Source organism: Cottoperca gobio, chromosome 6 (genome assembly GCF_900634415.1).
Source record: "Cottoperca gobio chromosome 6, fCotGob3.1, whole genome shotgun sequence".
Classification (NCBI taxonomy): domain Eukaryota; kingdom Metazoa; phylum Chordata; class Actinopteri; order Perciformes; family Bovichtidae; genus Cottoperca; species Cottoperca gobio.
This window is the reverse complement of record NC_041360.1, coordinates 23,277,119-23,298,432: the sequence shown is the minus strand read 5'-3', so window position 1 is coordinate 23,298,432 and position 21,314 is coordinate 23,277,119. Positions and strand designations below refer to the sequence as shown.

General features: G+C 44.1%; 1 protein-coding gene across 1 annotated transcript in view; it reads right to left on the bottom strand.

Annotated features, from left to right (window-relative positions):
* Positions 1–3,834: 3,834 nt before the first annotated feature.
* The window catches only part of map1ab (microtubule-associated protein 1Ab), a 59,015-nt gene continuing 41,535 nt past the window's right edge, over positions 3,835–21,314 (bottom strand). Inside the window, 9 exon segments of the mRNA XM_029433403.1 lie at positions 3,835–8,045; positions 8,653–8,885; positions 9,019–10,352; positions 11,141–11,196; positions 12,603–14,912; positions 14,980–19,902; positions 19,904–20,290; positions 20,292–20,474; positions 21,121–21,258. Of these exon segments, the coding sequence (XP_029289263.1) occupies positions 7,890–8,045; positions 8,653–8,885; positions 9,019–10,352; positions 11,141–11,196; positions 12,603–14,912; positions 14,980–19,902; positions 19,904–20,290; positions 20,292–20,474; positions 21,121–21,258 (9,720 nt within the window). The 3' untranslated portion in view covers positions 3,835–7,889.

Below are 21,314 nucleotides of genomic sequence, written 5' to 3'. Positions count from 1 at the left end.
CACTCTCTGTCACTCTCTCATACTCTGTCTCTCTCATACTGTCACTCTCTCACTCTGTCACTCTCTCTCACTCTCTCTCACTCTCTGTCACTCTCACTCTCTCTCATACTCTCTCTCATACTGTCACTCTCTCATACTCTCTGTCACTCTCTGTCACTCTCTCACTCTCTCTCATACTCTCTCTCATACTGTCACTCTCTCATACTCTCTCTCATACTGTCACTCTCTCATACTCTCTCACTCTGTCACTCTCTCTCACTCTCTGTCACTCTCTCATACTCTCATACTCTCTCTCATACTGTCACTCTCTCATACTCTGTCACTCTCTGTCACTCTCTCACTCTCTCTCATACTCTCTCTCATACTGTCACTCTCTCATACTCTCTCACTCTCTGTCACTCTCTCTCACTCTCTGTCACTCTCTCTCACTCTCTCACTCTCTCTCATACTCTCTCTCATACTGTCACTCTCTCATACTCTCTCACTCTCTGTCACTCTCTCTCATACTCTGTCTCTCTCATACTGTCACTCTCTCTCACTCTCTGTCACTCTCTCACTCTCTCATACTCTCTCTCATACTGTCACTCTCTCATACTCTGTCACTCTCTCTCATACTCTCTCTCATACTCTGTCACTCTCTCTCATACTCTGTCACTCTCTCATACTCTCTCACTCTCTCTCATACTCTGTCACTCTCTCTCATACTCTCTCACTCTCTCTCATACTCTGTCACTCTCTCACTCTCTCTCATACTCTGTCACTCTCTCTCACTCTCTCATACTCTGTCACTCTCTCTCATACTCTCTCACTCTCTCTCATACTCTCTCTCATACTCTCTCTCATACTCTGTCACTCTCTCTCATACTCTGTCACTCTCTCTCATACTCTCTCTCACTCTCTGTCACTCTCTCTCATACTCTGTCACTCTCTCTCTGTCACTCTCTGTCACTCTCTCTCATACTCTGTCACTCTCTCATTCTCTCTCTCTCTCTCTCTCTCTCTCTCTCTCTCTCTCTCTCTCTCTCTCTCTCTCTCTCTCTCTCATACTGTCACTCTCTTTCTCTCCAAACAGATTTTAAGAATAGTGATGAGTCATGCCTCCTTCTATTGCTCCATGTGTTGCCATGGTGACGCCCCCAGATGTAATTGACTACTCCTCCTGACGGGAGAGAGACAGACGGGGGAGTGAGGGGGGGGGGTAGAAGAGGGAGACAGAGTGAGGGGGGGTAGAGAGGGAGACAGAGAAAGAGAGGGGGGGTAGAGAGGGAGAGAGTGAGGGGGGGGGGGGGGGTAGAGAGGGAGACAGAGTGAGGGGGGGTAGAGAGGGAGACAGAGAAAGAGAGGGGGGGTAGAGAGAGACAGAGTCGGAGCCAAAAGCTGATGTCATTCACTCTGTCTGGATGTTCTTTCTCTCAGGCTTTATTTCTTACATTCACACACACTTAAACACACAAATGTCCATTCATCCTGTCTCTCATCTCTCACACACACACACACACACACACACACACACACACACACACACACACACTGGATGCCCTATATGAATAAGGTGTTGCCGTGTCAAGATATTTGTGCAGCTAAAAATGTTAAACACCAGGAAATGTCCCAATTTGAATCCTGTAGAATTTTAAAGCAAAAATGTGTCTTCTAAAGTTTGTACATTTTGAACCATTGTTCCAGTCGTCAAAAGAAAACCAGAATAAAGAAGACTGAGTGCAGCCTCAGTAAACACAGGAAGAAGGAGATCAAATGTGCTGGGGGAAAGTGCGTACACAAGTTATTTGCAGCATTACATAATCAAATAACCGGCAGAATTAATCTAACATAAACTGAAGGTGTATTACAATGCAAGTAACCTTTGTCTCTTAAGATTAATACTGCAGGGAAGCAGGATAGGATATCAATATTATATCTCAGCCGGCTAAGTGAGCACCACATACTTTTTCAAAACGTCAAAGCATAACTCCTCTACAGACATGAATAAATCAATTTCAGTTTTAGTTTTTTAGCTATAATGTGTCACTACTGAAAAAGGGAGATATCGTGACATTAAACCACAGAAATTAGCTTCATATTGAATCTGTTGTTTTTCACGTGCAGTCTCGTCATGTAGTCACAGAAGACGTTCATACATGTACTGCAGCAGGTCACCGTGTCCCAACTCGCCTCCTACTGCTCATCACTTAGTTATTACTCAGCTAATTGCCTGAAATCCAAATATAAAAACAAAGAGAGAAGCGACGAGCGGAGAGCAGCGATTAGTTGTGCTGAGGAGAGAATTACCCTCATCGAGGGAGGAAGGTGTCCAACCTTGAGTGCACGCCCACACCCTTCCTCTACTCCCCCATCACTTTCCTCCATACTCAAAATGCAGCCGAGCAGTAACGTGTGGATCTCTACACACTGCTATATAATAGTGAAGCACCCGACGTGATCAAACAGGCCAAGCTTCTTTCATTTCCTCCTGAGTGCAGAAAGAAAAACCGGCGACACTTTTACTGCAGGGGACAAATGACATGAGAGACACAAAATAAATTAGGAGCCATTCATCACCGGCTGTAATGAATGTGGAGTGTGGTACAGCTTCAGGTGTAGGTGTGGATGCATCAAGGTTGATTTTGCAGCACAGATTGATTCGCCCCCCCGTCCCTCAGGGAGTACAATTATTGAGTTCTTCTTTTTTCCCTTGCTGCCCAGTCAAAGATCTGTAAACATCAGATGGAAAGCTGCTAAGTTATTTTGACATGTGGGGAGGCAGAATTGAACGGTGCTCCTGGAGGATAACTCCATCGTTCCACCTGACAAATCAAAGCTGACCAGCAGATTAAACATCCCCGTGTCTCCAATACTGAAGCCAGCGGATCACTTCCTCACTTCATACTTCATTTACAGACTAACTGCAAACTGTGGTTATTTACATAAAACTCATAAAGGTGTTATTTTTAACTTCTGGTTAGTGTAATATTTTGTTACATATTTCATCGGTAGGCTGTACAGGACTTCAGCAGTTTCAGGTGAGTGTGTCTGCTTTACGCTTTACTACTGTATGTTTATGTGTATGTTTAACTACCTTTTAGTAGTTAATAGTAAGTTTTTTTACTATGACTTCTGTTTCTGTTTTAATTTTGCATGAGATAAAAAAAAAAAGTAAAAGTCACGCTAAGGCACACTGTTGCTTTGAGCTAAATGCTAACATTAGCATGCTAACCTCTTCATGTGTAGGTGTTGCCTGCCACCAACGGCCCAGGAGCTAGCTGTATTTTATGAAGTTTAAACAGAAGATAAATATGCTAATTAGTTGTATTAACAGCTGATATTTTAAATTTGATTTCATATGACATGTTCTTGGCATGTGGCTTTGGTATACACGGGATGACAGGGCATTAGCATGTTAGCCTTGTCACTGTGAGCATGTTAGCATGTTAGCCTTGTCACTGTGAGCATGTTAGCCTTGTCACTGTGAGCATGTTAGCCTTGTCACTGTTTGCATGTTAGCCTTGTCACTGTGAGCATGTTAGCCTTGTCACTGTGAGCATGTTAGCCTTGTCACTGTGAGCATGCTAGCATGCAGATGTTAGCATGTTAGCCTTGTCACTGTGAGCATGTTAGCCTTGTCACTGTGAGCATGCTAGCATGCAGATGTTAGCATATAACTCAAAGCAGCAACATCCTGAAGTACAGCCTCACAGAGCTGCTGGTGTTGTTTAGTCATAGATTACATATTACAGTAATCGTTTTCATTAACTCAGATGTATTTAGTTATTCCCCAACACTCTGATTTACACTTTTAATATATAAAATGACCCGTAAAGAGACGAGAGAGACAAACAATGAGATTTAAATGTATTTATTGATGATCACCAGGCTGTTTCCCTTTTACAATGAATCTGAAGTAGTTCTATTTTTACCAGTTAGATTTAAAGAGACAGAGAGATATTGAATATTGCGCTGAGGAAGAAAAACATAACTAAGATTTAATACAATGCAAAAAAAGAGAGAGAATCAAACAGAACTACCAATACAGCGTCTTCTTAACAACATGTTAATAGGGCAAACAATAAAAGCACAGCCCAATATTATTTTACTGTAGGTCATTTCAGTACCAGTTAGGACAATTAGCTTTTTTTTCTTTTTTCAAATATACCTCTTTAAAATAGCATTGTATTTTTTATTATCATTTCCATGTTAAACAATTACATTCAGGATTATAACTAAATAAATCACATGCAGAGAGATTAGATGGACAGATGACACCATATTGTAATCAAATGATATCTTCATTTCAATGCAGGTATGGCGATGAAATCGAACTGAAAGATGCCATTTTTTTATTTCATTCTGTATCTTGTCAGCGTTTTGTGTAGTTCTCTTGGTTCGAGGAGCCGTCATACTGTCACTAAAAGCAGGTAAAATGAACCGGTATCACAAGAAGGATCGTTTGTTATATCTTTCAGATTTGTTCTCTCCAGAGCGATATGTACAAATCTGTGCACAGTACATAAATGTACACGTAGCATTTGTTTAATTTCATTGATGTTTATTTTGAGTCTGCATGTGTTTCAAGTCATATTCAGGAAAAGGAAAAAGTATCAGCTGCGTTAGTTAGTACTATTTCTGAGTTACTGTTAAGATGTTTGTTTTACGGGATCTGCGTTTCTTTCTGTCACGTCAGAAATCAAACCTTTCTGCTCTGGAGCAGAACCATAACTGCAATGATAAAGTTGTTGAAACAGAAAAGAGTATCTGCTCTCGTTCTCTAAAACGTATTTTCTGTCCAGGCTGGTGTTTTGTTTTTCTTTTCTCGTCTCTATTGTTTTTTGATCCATCAGCATTCGCATGTCTAGTACCAACTCTACATTCAGAAAAATAGATCTCCTCTATAGTGCATTCAGCTTCTGTATAATCATACAGTTCGGTATTGAGTGATTCACAGCGTTCTACTGATGCCTTGAAAATCTCAAGGCTGGGTATTTGGAATCTGCCAACTTAAAAACATTATTCAAAGACAGTAGGTACAACATATCCGACGTCCACACAATCTGGTCCGGACATTGAGAAGCTTCTCGGACACATTTCAAGACAACATCAAAGGACTTTTTGCTTGTTTTCAAGGGACTCATTTTGAACCTCTCCTGTCCCCTCAGTGCGTCTTAATGTGCCCTTCAGTTAATCAACTCCCTCCAGACTTGTGTACTTGTGCGTGCCCAGCTGTTTAATATACAACCATCAAACTCAGTGGGATTAAAAAAAAAAAAGGAGAAGCTATGCCTGCCTCTGAATCATCACAAGCATGAGATGCATGTCAAGGCTTACAAAGTGCATAATGGACATGCATAATGTTAAGGGAGGCCAGGCAGAGCAAAGAGCACGGAGGCTTTGGAAGATGAGGTATAAGGTAGTGTGAGCGTTACGACTTTTACAGAGAAAGGAAATGGCACTGGAGCCAGGCTAGCACCCGCCGACAACACGCTCGAGCCTCTGTGGAGTTTGTTCCATGTTCTGGATCAGATTGAGAGAAATTAAACTAAGCAGAGGATCCTCTCTGCTTTTAGTTGGCAACATCCTGACACCAATCTGTCATCATTAGCTCAAACTAAGTCCTTTCTGGAAAGCCTCCCCTCCTCCATCGCCCAGGCTGGCCCGTCCCCTAGCCTCATATCAGTCCTCACTAAACAAGAGAAATAACAAGCCTGTGATGAGCCATCTTGGCAAAAAGGTATTTCTCATTAAGATAAAATAAAAAAATAAAAAATATCCAAATTAAACCAGAATTAATTGCAAATGTATATTTTCTTTGTAAAATTTGGTTATAAACAAAGAAAATAAAACTTGGCTATTCAATGTGAGCATATGAGCGACTCTCTCTTCTTTCGTACCACAGAAGAGTCACTCGCCACGTCACTGAAACAAACCGAGTCGTGTTATACAATCAGCTTCTCAGTGTGTATCGTACGCTCACACACAAACACACATTCCTACTTTATATCTGCGTCCAGTACAATCGTAATCATTCATGCTCATTCTATTACTCTGGGATTATTTTTTAGGTAATTGCTTCAGAATTAAGATGTACGTATTAAAGAACGTCTTGTACATTAAAATACAACTAAAAGTTATTTCCCATCACCGCACTCACTCTCTGCGCTTTAACTACAAACACAAATCCCACTTCTAATCTCTCAGAAGATTACATTCCTATTTAGTGCAACACTTTGCTCAAATACATTCATATTTGTTTTAAAGTGGCAATTAATGCTGACGTGAATTAAAGAGCTCCAAAGTTATTTAGTGTATAGAGTGTGGATGTGGTTCGTGCGTGTGCTGTACGGACTGATCGCTCTATTTCACCCTGGTTTCCGTCTCTGCTTCAAAATGACTCCTTAAAATATCCCCTCTCTCCAAAACCACAAGCTAAAGGCACATGAGAGAAGCCTCCTGCAACAAACTTCACACTTTCTTTCCTGAAAGATAACCCCAGTGATAAATATAAATATTGCAGTTCCCACTGGCGTAACACTTCCTTCTGAAGGGACTAGCGGACGAGCTTCCATTGCTACATTAGTCGCAGGTCACTGCTTGTTCTTTTCCCATCGCGTTGAGATATTGACAAACGGTAAAATGTAGCTGAACAGGAGGAAATGACAGATCATGTTACTTAAACCTTCTTCTCAAATGCATGATCAAAAACGCTGCGTTCGCCTCAGTATTTGCTGCATCATCACAAAATATATCATTTATTTAACATAACCTCTGTATTGATATAGAAACATTTACCCTATATGTATACTGGAGTACATACAACCAACAAAGAGCATGATTAAGACTTAAAGAGGAACCATTACATCCAGCAGAGATATGATTAGTGTACAAACATCGTCCTTCTGCCTGGCGCATATTGAATTCACTTGAGCATAGACAGCCAAACAGTGTAGTAACCTATCTACACTATACTGCATTCCACACTTGGCTAAAGAAAGGGTTAACCCTATGCAGTTCTGAAAGAGTCCGAGCTAAAACGCAAGCATCATGCACCAGCTAAGCTGTGAAAGCCGAGAAGAAAGATTTCAAACAGTGGCAACTTCAGGCACCTCCTAAAACTTCACCACAAATGACGAGAAGGAACGTGTTTTTTTGTTTTTGTTTTTTTGTCTTTTACATAACATCAATTTATGTCATTAATCGAGTTAATCCAAAAGCTACTGTAGCATAATCAGAAATGCCAAAGGATGAGTTTTATTATGTGCACAGATGGAAAATAAACAGAAAAAGGTCTACTCTTCTAAAACACTGTGCGTCTAATCAAATTACTGATCACTGATTCATTTAGGTGACGTTTTGGATGAGAAGTTAACTTCTGTTTTAACAGTGTTTTGGCACTTAATGTGGCCCTTTGGATGAGAAATGTGCCACTTGGCTCAAATTAAACTACCTCACAAATTGAACAACACCAACAGTGTAAGAACAACACTTAACTAATCTGTAGTTCTCCTGTGGCGTTATGCATTTGTCTCCTTTTGTCTGTTAGATGTGGCAAAGAAAGCGTGGTTATGTTATTGAAAATGCTTTTTCCCACAAATGTAAGTGCTTCGTACAAGAGGTGCGTTAGGGCAGACGGTTAAGTCACAGAAGAAAACAAACATAAAAGTAAAGTATTGTTTGCGTGAGTACCCCACTGTAACAGGGAGCGCACACCCAGAGTTTAGACTTTGATTTCAGCTAACAGAATCTAGTGTATTGAGTGCTGCAGCAAATGCATTTGAGACTGGTAACATGAGAGCGAGAAGCTTTGAAGAAGCAGAGAGTGCTGTTCGCTCTCGCTCTACCTCCAGTGAGAACAGATGACGGGGAGGATGGGAGGCGGGAAAGCACAGCGGGGATCGTGAAGCTCAGAACTCGATCTTGCAGGCAGAAAAGGACTCGTCCTGCATGACTACGGTGCTGCTGGAGGCCAGAACCATGATGTTCAGGTCCTGCTGCCTCTCGTGGGTCTGCTGGTACCAGTCCCGGGTCACCTCCGTGTCGTGGGTCGGGATCAGAGTCACCTGACGGGAACACAAGGAAATAAAATGAGAGGGGAGATAGTATGGAGGAAGTGAGGGCGATGAGAGAAATGGTGGAACAAATTCAAGAGTTAAAGGAATAGTTCAACATCTTTCGGAAATGTGTAGTACCACAGGTACTGGATGCAGAACCAATTCATTCATCACTTTTAGTATACTTTGATATTTATTATGATGTTTTTAATTTAAAACCTTTTTGTGAATTCTTTTGACATTACAACACTATAACTTTATGACATTTTATTCCTTTAAGTGGGAGCTCCTATGAAATCAGCCACCAAAGTTTTATATCACCTATTATTAAAGTTGTAAGTGTTATCACAAACTAAGACATGTAGTTGGTCGTCGTGCTCCCTTACAATCAATGTAAAGTAAATGAAACTTAAAGTGTGTCCACTGATGAAACTGGTTTAGAACTCGAAGTGGCGTTAAGGTCTTAAAAGGTATTACATTTTACTTCAGGATTCCTGCATGTACCCTGCAGTAATGAAGAGTATGAGCACACTGTGTACAGCAGTGTAACTGTGGGCACACCTATATGAGAACATCTGAGGAATGGAGGCACAGACAGACTGATGAAGGTAAATACCTGTAAATTAGTGCCCCACTGAGATTTGCCTTCCAGCAGGGCGTCCAGGACTCCACGGCTGGGCTCTCCGCTGCCCGGGTCGTTCCCGCTCACCACGTAGTATGAAGCTCGAACTCTCTTGAAGAATTCCTGGTCTACGTTCTTGGCACTGCAGTGGTTTGGCACATAGGCCAGGTCAACATAGACGGGGGGTCCTGCGGGGACTGCAGTGCTAGTTTTCTGGGGGTTGGTACCTGGAGGTGAGCAAAGATATAAAACAGCTTTAGAGGGCAACAATAATACTGCAGTTTAATGTAATTAATTATTGTAATTCATTCATACAAATCAATATTTCTACATGTGTGGGATGTAAAGATGTAAACACACCAGAACTGCTCTTGACACCATTGACCAAGCCTTTCCCCGGGTTGAGGATCTCAGTCCTGGAGCCTTGAGTTTCAGACATCTTGATCAGCCTGGAGCTTCTGTCTGTGTCCTTCCTCCTGAGGGACGCTGATCGAGGTGAGGTGGAGTCCTTGGAGGTCTGCTTCGCTGGAGTAGAGGACCTCTTCCTGACTTCACCCTTACGGGCAGGGGAGGCCGACTTGGGTTTGCTCTTTCTGAGGCCCTTGGTAGTCTTGTGCTCCTTTTTAAGAAGTTTCTCTGTGCTGCTATGGTCATTGAGAAGAGCCTCTGGATCTACCATGCACACATCTGGGTGAGGAGGGTTGGGATGAGGGTCCTTCATCGAGGTGGGAGGGGGATCATGAGTCTTCTGAGACGACCTTGGTGATGGAGGATGGTGACCACCACCAGCTCCAGATAATTTGTCCACCGGCAGATGTTCAGCGTCTTCGTCCGAGTCCAGATTTCCTTCAGCTGTTATGGACGGACACTCTTCGGTTCCTGGAGGGACGTCAGAATCTGACTGTGAAGGCAACGACTCGCTCACTGATGTCGGAGGTGTTTCCTCTCCAGCTAGCGTCACGGCCAAACCAGATGACATGGCGCCGGGCAGCTGGTGTGGCCCCTGTCCAGTTTCTCCATGGTAACTCGGAGTGTGGTGGGGCCTCTGTTTGTGCGACCTCCTTTTTACAGAGTGTTGTTCCTGATCGTCTTCGTCCCCTTCCTGGGAGTGGTCACTGTGGCCTTCCTCCTCACCCTCGCCCTCATCACTGGAGAGCGGACGAGGGCTCGGGTTGATGAACGATGGAGAAAGTTCTCCTTTGCGATGTTTGTATTCACAGGAGGAGAAGCCTGGATGGGAGGCAGAGGAGGTGGCTCCGGTGTTCAAGTCACAGGGACGATCAGCCCTTACGGCTCCTGTGCTAGAGGTTTCTGTGCGATATGTATCTTTTGAGGAGGACATAGAGGTTCCGTGGACACTGGTCATCCACTCCATCGCTTCCTCATCCTCATCATCATCATCATCATCACCATAACCTGGAGGAGGGGCACTTGGGCAGTCTTCAGGCTTCTGTAGTAGCTCCCAATCAGATATACTGCTCCTTCTCCTGACCTCTAATCTCTCTGGTGGCTTCTCCAACGAGCTTTTCTCCTCTACTCTTTCTGCATCGCCTTTCTTATCATCTCCTGCTTTTTCACACATCTTTGGATCGGCTGTTGCCTTCTTCTCCTCTGTGCCGTCTTTACACGCATTCGACTTCACTGTCTTTAGCAGTCTCTGACTTTTCATCTTTTCCTGACACCTTTTCGTCTTCCTTCAAATGTGCAATAGCGCCGTTTGTCTTTTCCTCTTTTACCTCTGGTGTTTTCTCCCTTTGCTCTTTCTCCTGCTCTGTTTTGGACACATCAGTCGTGGCACATGTGGTTTTGCTGGCTCCACTATCACTAAGTGAAGTGAGTGAGGCTGTCTGTTGAGTTGTTTCCATCACCGAGTCAGGTTTAGACTCAACACTAGTAGAGGTGATGGCGACCGTCTTCGTCTCTGTGGACTGTGTGGTACTTTCTACCACATACGACTTTTGCTCAGCCACTTTAATAGTTTGACATTCAAAACGACATGGTAGGGTGCTGTCCTCCATTTCAAGTGTAACAGGCTCCTCATCTTCCGATGACTCTTGGGACACCTTGTCAGAGGAGTCAGCCCTTTGGAGGGGAGAGACATCAAAGCAAGCCTCTGAAGAGGATAACCCCTCTGACACCTTAACTGGTCCAATACTTTGTAAAGATGGTACTTCAGAGGATGTTGGAATCTTAGTTTCTAGCATATAAAAACTATCAGTGGTTGACTTTGTTTCCGTTTCAGGCTTTGCAGAACCACTTTGATCCACAGTCTGTTTGGCAGTGGTAGACGAGACAAGAGTTGATGGTTTGGGCTCATTAAACTGGCTGGATAAAGACACTGTTGTTGCAGGTTTCGTTGTCACCTCCATGTACTCATCTCTCTGAAACCCTCCAAAACAGGAACTTGAAGACTCTGTCCTGAACGATGGCTCCTCTTTGGCTAGAGGAACAGTGGAGCTTGATATCGTTGAAAAACCTTTACCTTTGTCTCCAAACTGTTGGCTCAAAGGGGCAGACGTTGAGGCTGAGGACGAATAACTGTACGATGTGGAGGAGTATGTTGAAGTAGAGTATGTTAAGGTGGTGTATGTGCAAGGTGATGAGGCAGTTTCCTTGTGTTTTGCGGCGGTATCTAGGCTCTGCCTCTCATCTAGACTTTCTTCTTGTACGTCTCTTTGGCTGTAATATTTATCATCGCTTAGCTTGGATAGCTGGGAGGCATCTGAGGTTTCTTTCCTATCTTCCTTGAATCCTCCTCGACTCTCCTCACTGTACAAATGCTCAGAATAACCTCCAGATCTACTCTGTCCAATGTCGGCATAGCTACCTGTTAGAGGAAGGGAGGGACTAAATGTAATATTTGACAAGGTCTCTGAATGGTCAGGTGGCAAAAAGCTGCCCGTCAAGCTGCTTGTGGACGTTGGTTGACAAGTTTCCTTTTTCAAAAAGCTTGGCGATAGTGACACTTTGTCTTCATCTCCTTTTGATGACTTTAGTACTTCATAAGAGGTAAAATCCTCGACTGATGATAACCTCCTCTTTGTGGTTGGTTCAGGAGACAAATGCTTTTTGTCTGTGTCATCTGCTTTCGTTGTTTCAGGAAGTTTCGTAGCATCTGATGTAGTGAAACTGCTTTTGTCCATACTGTAAGCGCTTGGGTCTGGTGACGGAGAACTTTTACCTACATCTTCGCTCCTTATCTCAGGAAGTTTGGATGTGGCTGTATCATCTTCTTTGAGTGGTTTTGTTTCAGGAGAAGGTGTTTTTTTACTCACGTCCTGCTTGTCTGAACCTGAGGCTTCACCCGGTGTTGGTTCACAGACTGCTTCCTCTTTAAGGACGCTTGATTCAGGCAACTGAGATTGTTTATTTGAGTCCTCTACCTCTGCTAACATGGCACTCTCACCAGAGGTACGTCTGCACATTTCTTTTTCAGACAGTTCCCTGGCACCTTTTTCTATATCTACATCACTTAGCTCCTCCCCTTCGTCCTCTTCCTCTTCCTCATCTTCATCTTCGTCGTCATCATCATCATCAACATTGAAATCTTCCCCTTCTACAAGTAACCTTTTGTCTATCAGGCTCTCTTTTCGATCAGGGAAGTCTAACTTGGATTTAGAAGCAGAGCTACTAAGTTGACTATTGTCAGATGCCAAGACATTATCGTCTATTTCATGTCCTGAAAATGTGGCAGCAGATACAGTCATTGCATCACTTGAAGGTTCTTCTTTCTCTAAAGGTGATGCTTGTTGAGGTAAAATGTCTTTTTCTGCAGGTGAATGCCGACCAGACGGAGATTTTTCTTTGAGTGACTCAGCAGATTTTTCCTTCTCTTTTTCTGTTGTTCTCTTTTCTGTGAATTCTCCAAAAGCTACTGGAGCAGCTGAAACTTGGCTACCAAGATCTGATTGGCTCCATGACGGAGAGGGTGTTTCTTGTCTTACTGGTACGTCTCCTGATTGAACAGATGCACTGGTAGAAACCGTGTCACTTTCTCTTGTCACCCCTGTTTGATACGCTGCTGCTGCAGCACTTCCCATCATATCCTCTTTCTCTTTCTCTGATTTCTCAGGTTTGTCCTCTTTAGGACTGAAAGAATAAGACTCAGACGCCTGGGACATTTTGTTATCTTGCATGTCTACTGATGAGAAGCTCTTGTCAACATAAGGTGTATCTGGTCTTTCTTCTCTCTCACTCTCTTCCTCTTGGCCTTTCTCTCGGTCTTCATATTGAGATGAGGCACTTGGACTGTGGTGGCTGCTTCTTTCACTCTCTGTGAGGGACACCGGGCTGTAGTCGACTCTACTAAAGGACAGAGGCTCTTCTTTGTACTGATCATCCAGGAGGAACATGGCTCCTCCAGCCTCTGTCTGGCTTGTTCTTCTGTTATCATCGAGACCCATATCAGAGGCGGGATCAAAACCTAAAGAAACCTCACTTTCTTCTCTATTGTCCAAGTCATGATCCTTTGGAATGGGCTTTTCATACGGATCGTACTTGGACGCACCGAAGGTTTGCTTTTCTCCTCCGAGGCTTCCACTGACCGTTTCCTTCTCTGAGGTCATTTTCGCAGTGTCTGATTTTACAATGTCAGTGTGGCTGGCGTCGTCAGAATCCAACATGAAATACGAGCATGGCTGTGATAATCCTGGAGAAGCTACCTCTCGTTCTCCCTCCATCTCCCTCTCTGCCTCCTTTCCTGGTTTGTCCTCCAGCTTCTTTTCTGTAGCACCGACTCCTGAGCTCATCAGGGGCGATAGTTGTTTCTCTTGTTGTGGCGTTTCCTCCACACTGGACTGGCTCTCCGTGCTTGAGAGCGTAGAGCTCCTGGGTTGACTGTCAGTACTCGATACTGTTGACAACGCAGACTTTTTCTCGGTTGAGTCTGACATTGGTTCCGCTTTAGATGCGGGGACATCAGAAGCTGTTTCTTTTGTGGGAATGGAGGTAGTATCCTCCTTTAGTGTGACACTATCAAAGGAGGGCTCTGGCTTGGCAAGTGGTGCAGCTGTGGTTTCTTCTTTCACAACATCTTTGCCTGCTTCAGGTGAAAGACTGGATTCTTCTTTGCCAAACTCTTTGACGTCTTCATCAATAGAGGGCTCCTGCATTGTAAGAGTTGGTATGATCACTGTGGTCTTCTCTGATATTGGTGGTTTAGTTTCGTCTCTTTCCTGTGGTTTTTGGGATGACTGCAGACCTTCAGATGAGATGTCATGTTCTGATTTTCTCGGCTCTACCGACAGAGGTCTGGAGCCTGCTCCTCCCATACAAATGTCCTCCTCCTCCTCTTCATCTTCCCTGTCTTCATCAGAGGACTGAACCACAAATGCAGGTTTGTAATCTGACTTGGATTCTTCTTCTAAGACTGTCTGTGCAGGTTGTTTAATGTTTTTTTCCAGGTCTTTCTCTTGTACTTCCTCTCGCTCCCATTTCTCCTCTTTGGTGTGGTCGGCATCAGAGTCTTTCTCGGTCATCTCATCGGTGTTCTTGTCAGCAACATCCTTTTCTTTAATCATCTTTTCATCCTCTTCTGGTTTTGTCTTTTCATCTTTGGTGTCATCAGTCTCATAGGTGTATTCTTTTTCTTGTTCTTTTTCCATTTTCTGTTCTTTGCTCAGTTCAGCAACATGTGTGTCGTCTTTCTCTTTCTCCATCTTCTCTTCTTGACTGATAACATCCTTTGCCTGTTTATCTTGCTCTTTACTTGGGATAGTCACAGAAGTGTCTTGCTGCATCTCTATTGCTGTAGCACCACAAGGTTCCTTCTCTTTCTGAGTTCCAGTAAGCTCATCAGAGGTTTCTTCATGCATATGCTTATCCCTTACGTCACAAATATCATCCTTTTTAGTTCTCTCCTCTTCCAAGGTCTGAGACACGGGAAGATCTACCTCTTTTTGATCAGATTCAAAAGGATAATCATATTTCCCTTTTTCCTCATCTTTAGCACCGAATGTTGGAGACTTCTCCGTCTCCTGTTTAACGGATTCAGCATCACAACTGCCCTGTTTGACTTCTACCTTGATGGTTGAAATCTCTTTTGTGTCCTTGGGTTGCTCAAAACTGGAGTCTGTTTCTTTTTCCTTTCTTGCGTCATCTTTTTCAACTTCTTTATCCTTTATTTCCTCCAGAATGTGATCAGAGGTATCAGTCTTTTCCTGCTCTTTAGCCTCCTGCATTTGTATCTGTCCATCACTTATTTCCACTTCTTTGTCATTCTTCATGCTTTTGGCCGGAGTATCATCCTTCTGCTCCTTAATAGATACAACATCCGAACTCTTTTCTTCCTCTTTTACTTTAATTTCTTTATCCTCATCCTTATCCGTCATCCTTTGGAATTTCTGGATCAGTTACATCTTTCAACTCTACCTTGTTCTCTTCATCTGCAGGGGTTTTTACACCAACAGTGTCTTTGCTTTCTTCCTCCTTGGTAGGTTTGATACCAGAAATGTCATCCTTAATTATTACTGTGTCTTGTTCTTCCTTGATGGGTTTGATAGCAACACTACTATCTTGGATTGACACTTCTTCCTCAGTGAAAGTTTCCTCTTTATCTACTGCTTTCTCTGTTTCTTCTTCTATCGTTGATTTGACAGCACAAATATCTTTCTCCTTTTCGTCTAGCGTGGTGAGTTTAGCAACAAACTCGTCCTTGGATGTTGTGACAGTGGAAATATCTTTGGTCATCATCACATCCTCTTCCTCCATCTTGACTGGTTTGACGACATCCTTAAGTGTCTCTTTTGCGTCTACCTTGTCCTCATCTTTACATACTTTTACATGCTCTTCCTCCATCTTGACTGGTTTGACGACATCCTTAAGTGTCTCTTTTGCGTCTACCTTGTCCTCATCTTTACATACTTTTACATGCTCTTCCTCCATCTTGGTGAATGTGATGGCAGCAGTATCCTCTTTACTTTCCTCTTGTTGCTCTCCAAGTGTTGGTTTAACAGCAGAAGTATCTTCCGTACTTGGAAGTTGATCTTTTTCCTCGGCCTTGGTAAGTTTGAAAGCAGCAGTATCATCTTTACTTGTGTCTTCCTTCTTGTCTTCTTCCATAGTAGGTTTGGAAATGGAAGAGTCATCCTTGCTTTGCTCTGTGGTTGGCCTGGCAGCATCCTGTTCCTCTACCGTGATGAGGCTGATGGGTGAGATAGCATCTTTACAAATCTCTTGCCCATTTTCTTCTTTCACGGTAACGGCAGACGTATCACCCTTACTAATCAGTTCTTCTTCTTTGGGGGGCTTAGCAACAGTGATGTCACTCATCTCTTTCTCCCTTTCCCTCTGCTCATCTGTAAAAGGCTTGGTAGCAGAGGCATCTATCTTTTCCATCTGTTTTTCCTCTTTCTTATCCTCGATCACTTTGATATCAGATGTTTCCGTCTCCTTGTTCTTCTCATCTTTAGTAGCCTCAATAATGGGCATATCGTCCTTCTTTACCTCTTTCTCCATCTCGTCTTTAACAGGCTTAATATCTGTAGCGTGGACCTTTTCACTTTCTTTTTCTTCAGTCTTTATAGAGCTAATGTCACCCTTGTCTGTCTTTTTCTCCTCCTCTTTCAGAATCTCACTTTCAGACAAAGGGCCCTTTTTAAACTCAGTTTCTTTAACAACATCTTCAGGTGTGAGGTCAATGTCATCATATTTCTGCTTCTGTTCATCTTTGATTTGTTTGACCTGAGAAGCAACACCTTCCATCTGTGCTTCTTCAGTAGTGTCAGGAGTTTGGTCTTTTTCAGGCTCTTTCTGTTCATCGTTAATGGCGCTATCAACAGTGGCCGTTGCAGTTTGCTCTTCTTTGATGGGTTTAACACCAGAGGTGTCATCCTTTACTCCCGCGTCCTCATCTGTGATGGACATAATAGTAGAAAAGTCTTCCTGGATGACTGATTTCTGTTTTTGCTCATCCTTCATTTGTATGACATCCGAGGTGTCGTCCTTTTCTTTCTCCTGCTCCGCCTTAACGGTTTTGACTGCAGATTTGTCATCATCATCATCATCATCATCATCATCATCATCATCATCATGGAAACTACTCTCCCTCTCTTGAACTGTACCTGGAACAGGCACTTTCGGGTCCTTCTCTTTGAGCCTAGCGTCAAGCTCTTCATCACTTTGTCCAGAGGAGATGAAGGATTCCCTCCCTAACATGGGTGACTGAACTTCTGGTAAAGATGCAACAATAGTGGGGATTGTTTCTGCATGTTTGGCATCTTTTTCTGACTCCATCTCTGGAACCTCTTTTATGTCCTTCTCAAATGGTTCGTCCAAAGATGTTGAGACTTCTTCAAGCTGATCTGCTTTCTGTTTGTCAACATCTGCTTCATCTTTCTTTTTAGTTTTGTCTTCAGCTGCTGCGACGACAACGAGGAGCTCCTCTTGCTTTTGCAGCTCCAAATCCGGGAAGACCTTAATCTTGTCTTCCACTGGAGACAGCCGAAGAGGAGAGTGAGCTGCACTCGGTGGTCCGGACTGTGGAGGGGAGGCCATTTTCACAGTGATATCATCCGGACTGAAGCAGCGCTCTTCACTCTCTGAAGTCACTGAGTCTGATCCAAAAGGTCTAGTAGGCACAACAGATGAAATATCTTTTGGTGCAGCAGCATCTTTATTCTCTTCTTCAACTGGTAGATGGACTGGTTTGGTGTCTTGTATCAAAGCTGGAGACACTGAGCCAGCGAGCTTTTCGATATCTTTACCCTGTAATACTTGGGATGACGCATAGCCCTCTTGGAGTTTCTCAAGAGAAATTTCAACATTAGGAGTTTGGTCTTCATCCTCCTCTTCTTCTTCCTCCTCCTCCTCCTCTTCATCGGGAGCTTCAGGAGCTTTAACCGGCATTTTCAATTCTGCCACAGGAAGCTGCAAGTCTTCAGATAGAGACTTGTATTGTTTGTCTTCTTCTAAAGAAGGTGGGGAAAGAGTTTCTGCAGAGCGTGGCTGCTCTTTGCCTTGGCTGGCGTCAGGTGGGGTTGGCAGGGTGACGGGGCTTTTGAGTGGTTCCTCAGCTGCAGGTGCTGCGACAGATGCCGCAGAATGGTCTTCGGCGATAGAAGTAGGGAAGGAGCACACTTTGTCATACTCTGTGATGGACGTCGCAGAAGACACATGCTCCTCTTCTGCCAGAGGAGCAGTGATGATGTTGGTGAACACAGATACCTGCTCCTGCACGCCTGGCATATAGCATTTCTCGGTTATAGCCGCAGCTTGCATTTCCCTCATGCCGTGAATGTTTACAAAGGATCCGGTTTGATCTGGAACAGAGATGTCGTAGGTACCGACGTCGTATTGAAGGTGTGGTATCCTCTCCTCTGCCTCCTCGTGAATCTCCTCGTCAGAGATGGTCTGCTCCGTCTCAGAGTAGCCGGGGATGGTCTCGTCTTGGATGTAGGAGATGGGTTCGGCTGCGGCGGCTCCCTGAACTACTGAGGTTATTGGAGCTGTGGCCCCTCCGACATGTGACAGGTAGCCCTCCTCCTCTTCCTCTTCTTCTTCAGCTGCAGTCATTTCTTCTTTAATTCCATCTTCAGATTTGATCTCTTCATCTGCTATTACATCTAAATCTTCTACCTCCTCCAGTTCGGCTTTCTCCACTGCCTCCTCCTCCTCCTCTTCCTCTTCCTCGGATGGAATCATCTGTAGCTCCTCTTTCATCACAACCTTAGCTGAGAGATTTTCTGATTTCTCCATTTCTTCCAACTCATGTTTCCTGTCGAGCCCATCGTCCTTCCATTTTGCTTCATCCTCCTCTTCACCTATTCCCATATCTTCTTCTTCCTCCTCTTCTGTTTTCTTTTCAGCAGCTGGGGCCTCTCCTTCCTCCTCTTCCTCATCTTCCTCATCCTGAGATGCTGCTCCTTCATCCTCAAACTTTTGAGCGTCTTCGATTTCTCTCAACTCCTCGTCTTTTTCTTCAACTTCAGCTCCTGCGTCTGAGGCTGAAGCCTCTTTTTCTGGAGACTTTGCGGCAGGTGGAACTTCAGAGATAGATTCTTGTGCATCCTGCTTCTCTTGGGTAAGGCTTTGTGATGTCGGCTCATAGTCGTCTTGAGGCTTTGCTGATACAGTTACAGCTTTTTCCACGTCTTCAAAATCCTTGGAGAGGTCTCTGGGGGAAGAGGGAACAGACGTGCCCTCAACAGCTCCATTCTCTATCGGTTCAGGTTGAATAGTTTCAGGTTTCGGCTCCTCTGGCTTCGGCTCAGCAGGTAAAGCCTTCGCTGCTTTGACTTTTCCGGTCTTTGCTTTACTTGACACTTTAGCTTTGTGTAATGTCTTTCTGACTTCTGGTGTAAACGGTTTCAGGTCAGGCTTTGTCATTTTTCTCAGCTCTGGTTTGGATGCGTCCTTCTTTTTGTCATCTCTGGACTTAACATCTCTCTTTTCATCTTTCTTAGCGGAGTCATCCCTCTTCACTTTCTTGATCTCTTTCTTTTCCTTGTCCTTTTTCTCATCCATTTTTGACACCCTTTCCTTCGGGTGCTTTTTTAAGGATTTTTCTTTCAGGAGTTTTTTCTTTTCTGGCACATCACTTTTAGACTTGATAGTTTTAGTAGGCTTAGTCTCGTCTTTTTTCTCTGACATATTTTCCTTGACAGAGTCACTCTTTGTCTCTGTGGCGGCTGACACATCATCTTGTCCTTCAGTTTCTTTCTTTGAGGCTTTTGCAGTAGTCTTCGGGGATGACTTGAGGCTCTCTTTGCTGTCTGTTCTTTGTTTTAACTTGGTTTGTTTTATAACAGAGGGAGAAGCTCCGGAGGCAATGTCCTTTTGTGTGGCTACAGGATAGCGCAAGAAGTCAAGGTGCTTTAATTTTTCCAGCCCCTCTAGGATCTTGTTCTGTGGTGCATTCCCAGGGAACAGCACTCGGATGATCTTTTCTGCAGGGTTGGCAGGAAGCCAGACGACTAAGGCTGTTACTGATGTCAGGTAGGGCACAGATATTTCTCCTTCTTTCCCATTGGGCAGCACAATACCAGTTTTGGCCTTGCTGTTGCCAGCCCACTTCTGCATTAAAAACTGCATCTCTTTACTGTCTTTGACAGGGTTGAGAACATACATGTCTAACCTGCCCACTCCCATCTTGTGGAACAGAGTAATGGGCTCAATGGTGTTGCTGGCCACTCGAGCGAGAGGCTCCGGTTTGATTCCTAGTTTGTTAAGGTACTGCAAAGTCAGGGAGGCCTCTTCGATGCTGCGTTTCACTTTAAGATTAGATTCTGGCATGCGGAGCTTCTCAGGGCACGTTGAAGAACACCACGCCTAGTTCAGGAGAGATCAGGTTCTTCATCCAGTCGCTATAGTTGATGGAGCCCTGAGACTGCTCCTCTTCCTGTTCCGCTATCTTTCTCTGAAGCAGACCATTGATGCCCGGGAGGTTGTCAGCACCGATGTGTGTGAGCAGCACCGAGTCAATGCGGTCCAAGTGACGAACCAGCTTCCAGAAGCATGACTTTCGTTCAGAGCCTCCATCCACTAAGATGTTGAAGCCGTTCACGGAAAAGAGAGCAGAGTCTCCTCGTCCGCCGGGAAAGATGTAGCAACACGGCTTGGACAGTTTTAAGAAGCCTCCGGATGTGGGCGGCTCCAGGAGGTCAAAAGGTGAAGGGACGTCGACCGTCTCAGAGACTGTACTCTGTGAACTCGGTGACGCCCTCCATCTTGGGAAGAACAGACTCAGGGTTTAGTTTGTATTCCAGAAACTTCTGCAGGGTCTGCTGTTGTCCCAAGGAGCTCCAGCCCACCTCCCCGCGGCAGGACACAGTAAGTGAAGCCTGCTGCTTGGGGGCTGTTGTGCCCAGTATTTCACTGACCTGCAGGAGGGACAAACCGAGACACACAGTCAGTCATGTAATGAATGCAATTTAGCAGACTTGTGTTGTAAAGACGTAAACATTAGGTTATTTGTGTATTTTTGTATCTTTGATACATTCTCAAAATGTATCACAGCATGTATCTGTCCTTTCATATTATAGAGACAGTAAACCCAAAAACAAAATGTTTTTCCTCTCACCATGACCTGGTTATTCAGGAGAATCCTCACACCTTGCGGTGTGGGCTCGTGCTCACTCGTTTGCGGATGTAGTTTGACAGAAAGAAAATAGTTCCTACATTAAACTTCTCACAACAAGGTCTTTGGATATCTTGAGTAACCGGGTCGTAATTTCTGGAGCGAAACATTACGGTTTAGTTTTTCAACCTCGAGCCTGGATGTCATCTCGCTCCATTATATTTGAGAGAAGGCACTCCTGTCTGCGGCTGATATCTCTAACACTGGACAAGCCACACCGAAGCAATCTATACTGAATGAATAACACTACAGGTAAGAGGACAAATATATATTTTAGGGTGAGCTGTCGCTTTAAACTTTTTTAAAACACTGAAACACATTCACAAAAAGGTGCAGAATACGTTTAGCCAAAGACTGCTAAGTGTTAGCAGACAGTGGACTTGACTCACCCCGGGATCAGCAAAGATGCGTGAAAAGGTCTGGTGGGTGAAAACCCCAGTTTGAAGAAGAACGCCTCCGTGATCTGAGCTCTGTCCACTCAAGACCAGGAGCTTGTGTCCTGCAGAGTCTGTGACGAGAGACTGGATCTGGGACACACACACACACACACACACACACACACACACACACACACACACACACA